General features: G+C 38.9%; 1 protein-coding gene across 1 annotated transcript; it reads right to left on the reverse strand.

Annotated features, from left to right (window-relative positions):
* Nucleotides 1-12,668: 12,668 nt before the first annotated feature.
* Nucleotides 12,669-13,133, reverse strand: LOC122029080 (serine/threonine-protein phosphatase 7 long form homolog). The gene has a single exon (XM_042588038.1). The coding sequence runs from the start codon at nt 13,131-13,133 to the stop codon at nt 12,669-12,671; it is 465 nt and encodes a 154-aa protein (XP_042443972.1).
* Between the last annotated feature and the right edge of the window lie 395 nt (nt 13,134-13,528).

Here is a 13,528-nt window from a genome sequence, read left to right on the forward strand (position 1 = left end):
CATTACTTAATTTTTTAAAATAATGAGTACTTGAAAAATGTCTAGAGTAGTGATCAAAAGGAAATATGAGATTCATTTCTCTTATAGGCCCCTTTTCAACTAAAATATTATGTGTATTATTATCAAGATTATCCCAATTCCTTGGATCATATATATCAAGTGGAGGAATAAATTGTTTATCAATATTAGTATTCTCATTATCTACTACATTAGTAGCATTTTCATGCTCTCTTAAATTATCTTTATTCTCATTAACATCATGAATTTTATTAGATTCATCATTAACATCATAAATTTCGTTAGACTCATCATTAACGTCATGAATTTCATTAGACTCCTCGTTAACATCATATATTTCCTTAAGTTCATCTATATTATCCCTATTTAAATTTTCTATATTTTCATTAGAACTTGATCTTTTAATAAAGAATTTATTAAGAGCACCTCTTTGTGATTCATTTAATTGTTCTATTCTTTTTCTTTTTTTTCTTTTTTCACATCCAGAAATATGTTTTCTAGGAAGCATATTATAATGCACAAAATTACAATAATTGCAAAAGTATAATTTAAATAAACTGAATAAAATTATAATTTAAATAAACTGAATAAAATTATAATTTAAATTAACTGGAATAAATGCACCTGGAAGAAAAAGAGGAGTAGATGACAATCCGCAACTGCCGCAACTCGCAAACCACCGCAACGCAGGCCGTAGAGGTTCTAAATCTTCAGGTGCAGTGTGCTCTGTGCCTGGTCAGCTGATGTAGCCGTGTAGAGAAGAGGCAAAGGTCGCTGTGACACCGTCGCGGAGTTGCCTGTAGAAAGGAGAGCAAACAAAAATGAAAAGAGAAGATTAAAAGAAAAGTAAAGTAATTGTAAAAAAAATCTAAGAGAAAAGAGAGAATACGAGAGCGTCGGCCCTCGACAGAAATATTTGCAGGATAATGTGTTAAGAAAATCAGAGCTTTTATTGATAACTTCAAAGCATCTCATGAAATGGCACAAGGAAAGAAATAGTATTCTTAGTTTCTCAACAATCCACACCACTTTTTCGTGCAATCTGACAAGTATACAATTTCGAACAAAGTTGTGAGATGAATATTAGTGGTAGAAAACTAGAAATACAAAGCAAGATGCTGATGCTGAACACCAAGAAACATGATATTCAAGCAGACTAAGCAGAATCAATCTGATCATGCCAGGAACAATGAGCAGTCTGCTATCATTCTACTGATAAATGAAGAAATAACATTTTTTTCAGGTTAATCATACATCTGGCACCCCCTTAAACAGCTTGCTGCTTGTCTGCTTGTGTTGTGCAGATTGCAGTTGTGCGACGACGGCAGAAGAAAAGGTGCAACAGTAGGAGAGTGTCGGCACTCGGCAGAAATTGCAAAAGGTTGAGGTTTGAGCTTGTCTGCTTGTGCAGTTATGCGGCGGCGGAAGAAAAGTGAGCTTGTCTGCTTGTGCAATTGTGCGGCGGCGAAGAAAAATGCAGCAATATTAGGACCGTTAGGTTTACTTTACAAAGTGTAATTCTTGAAACAATATATATATATATATATATGATTTGTGGGCCCCTCCCAAACTTGGGCCCTGGGTAATCGCCCAAGACGGCCCGGCCTCTGGGTCGGGGCTGGCTATACGACCACTCGATCATTCTCTCTTAGCTTCCCAATTAGGATTGAGTCATCTCTCCTAGTCGCCCGATCATGAACAAGTTATCTTATTTGGAGGTGTCGAAGAACTTTTACGGGCAACCATGATTGAGTTATCTTAGTTATTGGTATTGGAGACACTTTGTCATTCGGCTATACGATCACTCATCCAATCTCTCCCAGCTTCTTGTTTAGGATTGAGTCATATCTCTTGGTAGCCTGACTAGGATTGAGTTATCTTATTTGATGCTATCAGAGACACTTTTCATTTGGCCAAGTGACCACTCGGCCATTCTCTCCTAGCCTTCCAAGTGGGATCAAGGTATCTTACATGGTGGTGTAAGGGGATGCTTTGCCATTCCACCATTCTCTCCTATCTTCTCGATTATGATTGATTCATCTCTTTTGGTCACCTGACCATGCATCAAGTTATCTTACTTGGTGGTGTCAGGGGGTGCTTCACCATTTGATCACTTGACCATTTGACACTCGATGCTCAACCATTTAGCCACCCATTTGAGATTGAGCATTCTCTGTCGGTCAGTGGTTATGGGTATGCCATTATATTATCTCCTCTGATCGGGTCAAGATCAATTTCCTTATGTTATGATATTCTTATTATCCCTAGATAGGTCGGGATTTTCTTGTGTTTTGATATTTTGAAATCGAGATTGATGTTCTGGTGTTCAGACATTTTTATTATCCCCCGATGTCATGGAATCGAGCTCCTCTCCCCGAGTAAGTTGAAATCAATTTTCTTGAATTCTAGTATTCCTATTATCCTTGGTCGGGCTGGATTAATGTTCTGGTATCCTTATTCTCCCTCTGACTCTAGGTTGACATGGGTTTGACAATGGTTTGGTGTTCTAGCTCTCCACCAACTTCTAGTCGGCGCAAGTTTGGTGGTGGTTTGGTGTTCGGGCTTTCCTCTCGACTCCGAGTCAGTGCGGATTTGGTGTTCTAGTGTTCTTATCATCCCTCGACCTCATGGGATTGAGCTCATCTTCCTAGGTGGATCTGGTTGAGTGTTCTAGCACTCTTCTTATTTACTCTAGGCGATAATCATGATTACGTCCTCCACACATTTATGGAAGGTAACAAGTGGAGGTGTCAATTCACATCATTTATGCCTGCCCACGTCTGTAGCTAGGCCTTGTTAGTTATTGTTGGAACTCCGTGGTAGTTTTGATGTGATCAACCAGCTTAAGTTAGGTCTTGTTGTATTTGATCATTGTGTCTAAGCATGCAGGAGCTTAGGAACACAAGAAGTCGAACAGAAGATGTAGTTAGCGAAAAGGGTGGCACAAGAAGGGAGCCGACGAGCTCGGTGAATCCGAGGGACGAGGTGCTGCGGAAGAGTACATCGGTGGACAAGAAGGACATGCACGACGTTCCGAGGGACGAGAAGCCGGAGCAGAAGCCTGCTTTAGGAGAAGACTGTGAAATGAGTTCGGGTGAGCCCTATCCCGGATGATCGCGATCACCTAGGCGATCGGAGCAGTAGAAGAGCAAAAAGAATACTAGAAATACTGTTGGAGGCGCCTTCAACTCCCTTTGAAGGCGCCTCCGAGGCGTCCCCGTGCGCCTCCGCACCTTCATTGTGGAAGGTGCCTTCCATGGCTGGAAGGTGCCTTCCATGAATAGTATGAAGGCGCCTTCCAACCCTATGGAAGGCGCCTTCGACCAGGCTGAGTTTAGTCGTTGCCAAAGGATAAAGCTTTATCCTTTGGAGCCTTGCTGGAGGCGCATTCCAACCTGTTGGAGGCACCTTCCACCCACGGTTAGGATTTTTCAGGTGCTATAAAAAGACCCCTGGAGATAGGAAATCGACAACAACTTCTATATTCATTTCCTAAATACTTTCTGGGCTTCCAACGAGTGTGAGAGGCTTCTTCGCCTTCAAAGAAAGAGACTTTTAGTGTGTTTACTTGCCTTAAATTAACAACCACCTAGGTTATAACCAAATAAATCTGTTCACCACTTTTATTTTATTAGTTGTTCATTTCTACTTATTATAATTGTGAAATTGCTATTAATTGAAGTCCAAATTTCGAGAAAGGTTCTTTTTATTTTTTTTAACAGACAATTCACCCCTCTCTTGCCGGTCTCGCTACGCCAACAAGTGGTATCAGAGTCCAACTGTCTTAGAAGGACTAACCGCCAACTGAAGCACCGAATGATGGCTGGATCGACGATCTTCCCACCGAAGTTCGAGGGAGAATTTGCATCTGGGAAGAAACACATGGAGGTATTTTTCAAAACTGATTTTGAAATATTGTTAATCATTAAATATGATTTTGTAGCTCCCAAAGACTCCCAAGGAAATGAAAAGAAAGAACATCAATGAACCAAGAAAGAGCAAGCAGACTTCGTAGCGAACGGAAGAGTCGAGTTCCACCTACTCAACGTACTTCCACCCCAAGAAATAAATTGGATCGGAGATTACAACTCAGCAAAGGAACTTTGGGAGAAGTTCCTAGAGCTGCACGAAGGAACTTTCGAAGCAAAGCTCGCGAGACAGGACCTACTTTGAAACCAGCTGACAAACCTCCGGATGGAAGAAGATGAAACAGTCGCACATCTGCACTCGAGGATCAAAGAACTCATTACCGGCCTAACGAATCTCAGAGAAAAGGTAACAAACTAGATTCATTAAGGTACGCTTTAAACGCATTTCCTATAACACCTAAGTGGACCTCTATAGTTGACTCATTTTATATATCTAAAGACCTCGAAGTCAGTTCATTAGAAAATCTTTTTTTATATTTGAACTTCACGAATCTAGATGTGCAGAGACGAAAAGGGAGCCTAGTCAGAACATTGCCCTGAAGGCAAGAACGGACGATCCAGACTCCGAAGCATCATTTGATGAAGACGAAATGATTCTAATGGTAAGAAAATTTAGTAAATTCATTAAATATAATAAATTTAATAAGTCACAGGCAAAGAAGCACTTTCGGAGCAAGAGAAAGGTCCAATGCTACAACTACCAAGGGGAAGGGCACATCAAAGACGACTACCCAGAACTAAAGAAAAAGAAGAAGGACAAGGGAAATAGACCAACAAGATCCAAGTACAAGAATTTGAAGGCCACATGGGATGAATCGTCGTCCTCTGAGTCCGAGATCGAAGCTTTCTCCGGACTAGCCTTACTGGCTGACCACAAAGAAGAAGATGAATGCAGCTCAGAGATGAGCATCAATGAAGGGGGAGGATCATCATAGAAAAGCTATAATGAAGGGGAAGCATCAGATCACGAGGTAAGGTACGTGCACTATCTTCAGAACAATCTTTTAATTTTATCAAAATGCTTTCTAAAAATTTGTGTAAATTAGAAAAAGAAAATGTGGGTTTAAAAAGAAAATTAACTAATACATGCCCACTAGAACTATTTGACAATTTGAAAATATAAAATGTTAAATTAAAAGAACAAATAGAATATTTGAAAAGTGACTATGCATGTTCATCTCCAAATTTAAATTTTAGAAATTGCAGACGATTAAATTGGTATATAAGGAACCATAGGGGTCAAATTTAAAAAAAAATCCCTAAAAATTATGTTCCACTAAAATTCTTAATAAATTCAGTAAGTAGGAACCTATACTGGGTTCTAAAATTTTTTTTGGATTAAGTTCTCAAATCTTTTTGGTTTAACAAGAAAAATATTTTTTGGTTGGAAATTTTTACCGTGTTATTTGATGATTTGATCTACTAAAAAAAAATTATTTCAATTTTTTTGTTCAATAAATTTTTTAATAAAAAAATTATATTGTTCGATTTAAAAAATATTTTACAAAGTTAATTTTCCAAAAACTTATTTTTCTGTGAAATAATATCATCTTCTTTAACTATAAAAATATTTTTGAATTTTTTTGACCATTGGATAATTTTCTATGAATTTATTAATATTTTGAGTATTAAAAATACTTTTCTAATTTATCTTTGAAATCTTTTATTTTTCTAGGATAAAGCATGATGTCTTCTATCATAAAATTTTTTTTTATCTGAATTATTATGAATTATTTTTGTAAATTAGTTACTTTAATAAAATAAATTATTTCGGTTAGACTGAATAATATCTTTCTGTAAAAATTTTTCTACTAGTCTACCTTACTCCGCTTAAATTTGACAAAAAAATTTAAAATTGTTTGAAACCAAAAAGTAATTATTAAATTCTATTTTGTCAAAAGAGATGCTTAGTTATTAAAAATAGAATATATTTGAATATTAATTATGAAAAATACTAGCATACTAGTAATATTAGTAATGTGCCCCTAGAAATTTTTTCAAATTTGTTTATCTATTTTTTATATTTTTTTCATTTTTTTTTATGTGATCAAAGGGGAAGAAATATGTCCAAGTTAAGGGGAAGTTAGGATATTTTTTGAATTTAGAATAGTTAGGATATTTTTTGAATTTAGAATTTTTACTTATTTTGCAAACAATTTGTGATCTACTTTAGCTATGTTATTACATTTTTTTATCCTAACTTGAACTTGAGTTGATGCACATCAAAAAGGGGAGATTGTTGGAAACCCGTGGTGGTTTTGATGTGATCAACCAGGTTAAGTTAGGTCTTGTTGTGTTTGATCCTTGTGTCTAAGTGTGCAGGCGCTTAGAAACACAAGAAGCCGAGCAGAAGATGCAGCTAGCGAGAAGGATGACATGGGAAGGGAGTCGACGGGTTCGGTGTATTCGAGGGACGAGGTGCTACGGAAGAGTACACTGGTGGGCGAGAAGGACGTGCGCGACATTCCGAGGGACGAAAAGCCGGAGCGGAAGCCTGCTCAAGGAGAAGACCGAGAAATGGGTTCGAGTGAGCCCTATCCCGGATGGCCACGATCACCCAGGCGATCGGAGCAGCAAAAGAGCAAAAAGAAGGCTGGAAATACTGTTGGAGGCGCCTTCAAAGGGAGTTGAAGGCGCCTCCGCACCTTCACTGTGGAAGGTGCTGTAGAATACCGAAAAAAATGACGAATATTAATAAGGGAATTTTCCGAAATTTTTGGACATTTTTCAGGAATTTTTCGGAGCTCGTACGGACGAGTTCACGGGGATAAAAACGGGGCCCCGAGAAAGCCTGTTTGGGCTACCCATTTAAGAGAGGAAAAGATTTATTTATTTATCTCTTTTTCCTTTTCTTATTTATTATCTTATTTTCTTTTATTTCCTCTCATTCTCGCCGTTCTCTCTTTTCTCCCCGACGCCGCCCGAGCCTTCTCCTCCTCTCTGCCCTAACCGCCAGCCGGCGGTTTCTCTCTTCCGAGCGCCGGCCGCCTCCTCTGTGCCGGCCACCCCATGCCCTTGCCGAGTTTCCTTCTGCCGTTTCTCCTCTCCCTGCTCTAATCGGCGCCGCAACAGCCGCCGCTGAGGCCTTCCGCCGACCTCCCCTATGCCCTAGCCTTTGCACAGCGCCGCTGCCGATCCGACCGTCGGGTTGTAGATGCCCTAGGGTGTTGAGGATTGAGGCCACGGGATTGGAGAAGAAGAGTGAAGTTCTGTTCTGTGGGGATTCAGTTGAAGAGGAGGATGTGTTCTTGAGCTATCAGGTAGAGGCTAGAAGGCATGGTGGTGAGGTGAAGTTCTGTGTTCTATGGGGTTCTGGTAGCATCCAGTCAGCAGTATAACAGCAGCTTGATCGAGGTATATTCTTTGATTTGTAATCGTCACTGCTTGATCTCTTCTTCTGATCCTAACCAGTGAGGATTTGTTGGAAGTGATCTTGGTTCTAGTGGTGTTTCGTGCTGGTAGCACTCAAACAAACATTGCCAGGGGTTTTAGATCAAGAGAAAGGTAAGAATGTGTACTGTGAAGAAAAGAAAGAATTTGTTACTAGAATTAGTTTTAGGTTTACCTTTAAATCTATTTGTGTAGTGGAATTAAGTTTGGATTTCTAATCTAATGAGTTAATTAGGGATTAAGTTACTAACCCTAGTTAACTATTAGATTTAATTAGGTAATTGAGGTTATGTGATTAGGGTTTTTCCCTAAATTAGTTTTTAGATTTTATTTAGCTATTTTTATGAATGTAGCTAAATAAAAGTATATCTATTGGTATTACAGGGCTTTGACGCGAGACGAGTATCTCGGAGTCTGATTGGACCTTTCTATTTTCGGAGGCGGGTACTTTTGACTTATTGTCTTTGATATGCTTAGTAATGAAATAATATGTTGCATTAATTGTGTTTCCTATTTGTTTCGGTTAATCACTGCCCAACACATGTTACCTGTTTGATTGATTGTTTGATTTCATTTCGTATTGATCTTGTACCGATCTATCATGCTCATGGGTAGTGATATAACCATGTTTTACCATGTCAGGACCTAGGTTTGATACCTTATTTGATCAGTATACCTTGATATGATTTATTCACTATGGTGCCCATTGTTATATGCCCAGAGGTTGGTTTAGTATATTACCATGCTTAGTGACATGCACCATTTGCATGATCGCATGCTGTGCGATAGATTGCTCCATTATTGTCGAGCACTTTGCCAGTTTTCATCACTGTTCGGTGCTCCGTTGTGACGCTCATGGGTAGCGTGACACAGCGTGGTAGCACGTCAGTTTGACTCTTCCGGTGCTCCGTTGATCCGCTCATGGGTAGTGTGACGCAGCGTGTAGCACGTTAGAGATTCCTCTCCGTCATAGTGTACCGGGAGATGAGAGCATTGCGCTCCCCCATTTATGATTTGGGGTAGGAGTACGTATGTACTCCGACAACATCCCGTCCACTCGATCACTCATCAGGAGTAGTGTTGCAGAGTGCACGGTTGTCACAGCCCTACCCACTTGGTCCCACTTTTGTTGTGAGTTGGCTGACTGGCGTCAGGGGTGACCATGACATTGGCATCATATGCATGATGCATTTATTGTTTGTGATTGTGTTTGCTGCATTTATATGCTGCATATTGTTTGGATACCTATGTTTGACATGCATACAGGTCTTCTATACCTTTCGGACTGTTTGTCCTTATACCGGGTCCTGGTTAGTACAGATTCTCTCCTGTCTTCTTCGGTTTGCATTTACCTTTATCTTTATCAGGAGACTGTACGCATGATTAGTGCTAGGTGTTATTTCTTTACTTTGCATATCAACTGTACCTGCTGAGTGTTGGACTCACCCCGCCTCCATTGTTGTTATTTTCAGGTTGATGCTGTCAGGAGGGAGTTCCAGTCGCTAGTCCTCACTGCACGTAGTGCTAGATCTCTGCAGACCTCGATGGTTTATATATCGTTTAGTTTTGTTTTGCATTTATTGATTATGTGTGGACTTGGTTTGTTTGGATACTTGGTTGTTGTATGGATTTTTGTGATGATGATGGATTTTTATTCGATGTGTTTTTTTTTACTACGTGCCTGCCTGGACGGCAGAAGAGGTGAGTTCGTCGGTTTTGAGCTTTACGAGTGTAGTTGAGTAGGGTGGTTTTTGAGTCAGAGTATTACTACTTTGTTTGATTATATATAACTGCGTGGTGATGTTTTATTTTGTTGTTATTATTCCAGCCGTCTGTGGCTGAGGTATTTGTGAGATGTAGAAAAGTTTCAGATTGTCCACCGTACAGGGGAGATGTTGCCGAAATTTTCTCGGACAGGGACTCCTCTGGGGCGTGACAGGCGCCTTCCATGGCTGGAAGGCGCCTTCGATGAACAGTACGAAGGTGCCTTCCAACCCTATGAAAGACGCCTTCGACCAGGCTGAGTTTAGCCGTTGCCAAAGGATAAAGCTTTATCCTTTGGTGCCTCGCTGGAGGCGCCTTCTAGCCTATTGGAAACGCCTTCCACCCACAGATAGGATTTTCCAGGAGCTATAAAAAATTCCCTAGAGCTAGGAAATAGATGACAACTTCTGTATTCATTTCCTAAAAACTTTCTGAGCTTCCAACGAGTGTAATAGGTTTTTCCGCCTTCAAAGAAGGAGACTTTTAGTGCGTTTACTTGTCTTGAATTAACAACCACCTAACATGTAACTAAGTAAATCTTTTGACCTCTTTTATTTTAATAGTTGTTCATTTCTATTTATTATAATTGTGAAATTGTTGTTAATTGAAGTCCAAAGTTTGGGAAAGGTTTTTTTTATTTTTTTAAAAGACAATTCATCCCCTTCTTATCGGCCCCGCTACGACAATAATTATTTCTTGGCCAGACTAAATGGGGGGCATGTGATGTGCCTTGCAATCCTTGCCTGGGCATATATACTCGAATAGGTCTACGTATACTGATTAGAGATGTGACCAAGCAAGCAAGAGGATGAACTTGAAGGACAAATCCTGAGAAAGAAACATTGCGACTTGAGAACATCCCCTTCGGCTTTCGAGGACATCCCCGAAAAGACGTTGCAGTGTGGGAATATGATGTTGTAACTCAGGAACATCCTCAAAAAGACGTTCCAGCTTAGGAATATATCCCCTTTGGAAACATCCCTTTCAAAAACATCCTTGGAAGACACTGTAGTTTACCTGCTTAGGAATATACTCACTCGGGTATTTACTTGTCTAGGTCAACCTTGGGTCTATACTTGCACTTGTCCTCTCTGCAAAACCATACCTCTGACAGTAGGCAGCGGCAGCCTTACACTCACCTATGTCTTTGACCATCTGCTAGCACACGTTGTAGCATACAGGGCAGTCTATCTCACAAGTATATAAAGAAAGGTGTGTTGTAATGACAATTACTTGAAGTGCCTCTCAATTTTACTAAAGTTGATCCGTTTAACTTATCTTCTCTTAAGCCTTTTTCTCTTGAGGAGGAAACATTTTCTTTTTTTCAGCTACGTTGATTCTTTCTTTTAGCTCTGTGCTGACTTAACAATCGGAGAAGTCACGTCGGCTACACCAACCCTCACGGAAAATTTTTTAAAATAAACCTGAATAGTAAAATTATTAAAAATAGATAAAAATAAAATTTTTTATAAAAAATTAGGTGAGATGAATTCATATCCGAGATTTAAATCCCGAGAATTATTATTTTTTATTTATTTTCTTATATTCCGGGATTTAAATCCCAGTACTTTCGATTTAAATTCCGAATATGAATTTTTTTAAAATTTTTTTTACAAATTATTTCATTTTTTATTTGCTTAAGTTTTATTTTTTTAAAAAAAAATTCAAATTCATAATAAGTTTTTATAATTTCTTTTACAAAGCTAAATTGTTTTATTAACATATGTTTAAATAATAATAATAAATTATATTTATATTTATTAAATATAATATAAATTATATTAGCAAATAATTTCAATATATTAAAAATAAAAGACATTCTGAGATTTAGCAAATATATTTAAGATGATCACATTTAATATAAAAAAAATCGACATTTATATTATTGGTAAAAAGATTGTCACATCTAAATATGAAAACAAGTATCAAATATGCTACAAATTATATTCAATCGGTACCACATCTCGGACGTCAACGATTTCGATGTGGAAGGAATCGTCTGAGAAAAGGAATTCTACCACCCGTATTTCGCTCATGTGATTGTTGGACTATAACATCGTTATGTGCATCATTTCCAGCCTCTTCGTCATCCCCATGATTGCCCTCTTGTGGATCATCATCATTAGTTTCAGATAAATGGGAACGGATACTAGATATATCTACTGATGGGAGGTTAGGCATTGTGGACATGCGTTCCATTTGAAATGGAGCAAAAATATTTGTAGGAGTAAAATAATCAGGTCCCAAACTATCCTGAAAATGAGAGCCTGATTCAAACATTGAAAATTCTAAAGTGGTCGGGTGGCCAAAATCTCTATCGGTTGGCAACGATGATGGACCCGGAAATGACTCTGAAGATGATTGAGGATCAGAGTAGTGGCCAAACCCACCTGATGTGGGATAACCACCAAAACTTGTTCGGGCTTGTGTGAATGAAGATGAGCCAGCTTGCATTGATAGATCTCTCTAGACTAGCGGTTCAGAAATAGTATCACAGCTCATACGAGGAGGATCGACATACCTTTGCCTTGGTTGACGAGTTCTCGGACCTCTACCTGATGGTGCATTAGCGGTAGGAGTGAACCCATAATCAGGAATATGCATATCGTCCTGAATGATATATTCACTTGGATAGTCCATGTATCTTCGCTGCTCTCCAAAAGCTCCAAGAATAACCCCAGCCATCCGGTTATGTTGTCGTCCGATCGGAGCATTATCTGAGCATGATGAGATCCATGCTCTCTCGTGAGTATCAATCTAGCAGAAGAAGAAAAAAAATAAATATAATGGTTGTTAAAGTGCAATTGAATATTAATTTGTGAAACAATTAGAGAATTTGGTGATATCTTACACTTCCTACATGAGTGGCCCCCTCGATTGCCATAAATCTTCGCGTTACTCGCCTGTACCAGTCTCCATATTGACTATGATAGTGTTGGGTCAATAAAACTGATATTACTGTGAACCACAAATTGTTGGCGGTTATTCCAGATGTTAATCTCTTTTGCCCATTCAACTCTCCAATCAACCTCGTACTTTCCCTTTTGACTGGTTGAATGATAACCGCAATGACGAAAAGGAGGGACAGTGATAAACTGGAGCCAGCCGAATTGCCGTCGTACCCTATCTGGATAATACCATTCGACGACATTGAAGCATATCAAGGGTACTCGAGCCGTCCAAATGTCCTGCCCGTATAGATAAATCGGATCTAACTGGTGAATAAATTGAGCATATGGCTCCCAAGAGATCTACATAAAGTCATAATAATTAGTCTTTACATTAATATAGCTAACATTGTAAACGACAAAAGTTAAAATAACATAGATCTTACTTGATGGTGTGTTTGAACGTCGAATTCATATCTCCATCCCTGCAAAGTGAATCGCGGTGATTGTCGCGCTTCTTTCTTACCTGCCCACCTAAAATCATAATTTTACCAAGTAAATGAGCATATAATACTTTAATCTGAAATAATATGAACAAATAACTATTGCACCTAGTCCCGAGCGGAAGCATGTGTGTGTGTTCTATACCACCCCTAATAATAGGACGACATTGAGTGAATCACTCCCATGCCCATAGCTGCAGAAGTAATAAAGGACCCGATATCTGACTAATATATGGGTCAACAACATTACACAAATTGCGGTATAAGTATGCAAGGCATGCGCTGCCCCAACTATACTCTTGCATGAGATGTAAATCCTCAACAAATTGAAAGAACATGTCGTGCACATAACCCTCTGTTTTAGAGCCCATCAGATCACCACCTATTATTCGCAATATAGTGGCACGAACATAACACTGTATAGTTTCGTCGGTTGCATTGGTGGGAAGTTTCGTTAGATCGAAGGTTTTAGCCAGCCACCCAATTGAAAGACATCTCGGCTTCATATTAGAGGGGTGTAGAACTTGATCAAGGAACCTTAAACAATAGTCATATATGTCAACATTCGCTCTACCAGATATCGCTGACCCATGAATAGGTAGACCCAACAGAACTGCAACATCTTGCAAAGTTACTGTCATCTCTCCTTCGGCCATGTGAAATGAATGTCTTTCCGACCTTCATCTCTCAAGAAGAGCAGTAATAATTGCTCCATCAATACGACGATATCCAACCTGGAAAACTCCTAAGAATCCCGCAACGCTCATCCAATAAATAAAACGATCATTTTGAATATTATACTTATTTTGATGTAGACTGGTTCGCTTCACAAGCAAAGGTTCAAGGTAACTGGCGTCATATGACTCATCGCGACTTGCTCTAACCTGAAAAAACATTGTGTAACAAATTAATTTTATAATGACTATAACATATGTGCACAAATACAATAGCAAAGAAATTAACGACACAATTTATTTTATTACCACATTATCCCATACTGTTTCGGATCTATGCGACGTCTGCAGATGTAATAACT

The sequence above is a fragment of the Zingiber officinale genome, chromosome 10B (assembly GCF_018446385.1).
Source record: "Zingiber officinale cultivar Zhangliang chromosome 10B, Zo_v1.1, whole genome shotgun sequence".
NCBI classification, from domain to species: Eukaryota; Viridiplantae; Streptophyta; class Magnoliopsida; order Zingiberales; family Zingiberaceae; genus Zingiber; species Zingiber officinale.

Excerpts from the sequence above, each read along its gene's own strand:
- LOC122029080 (XM_042588038.1), bottom strand. The coding sequence starts at position 13,133 with ATGACAGTAACTTTGCAAGATGTTGCAGTTCTGTTGGGTCTACCTATT.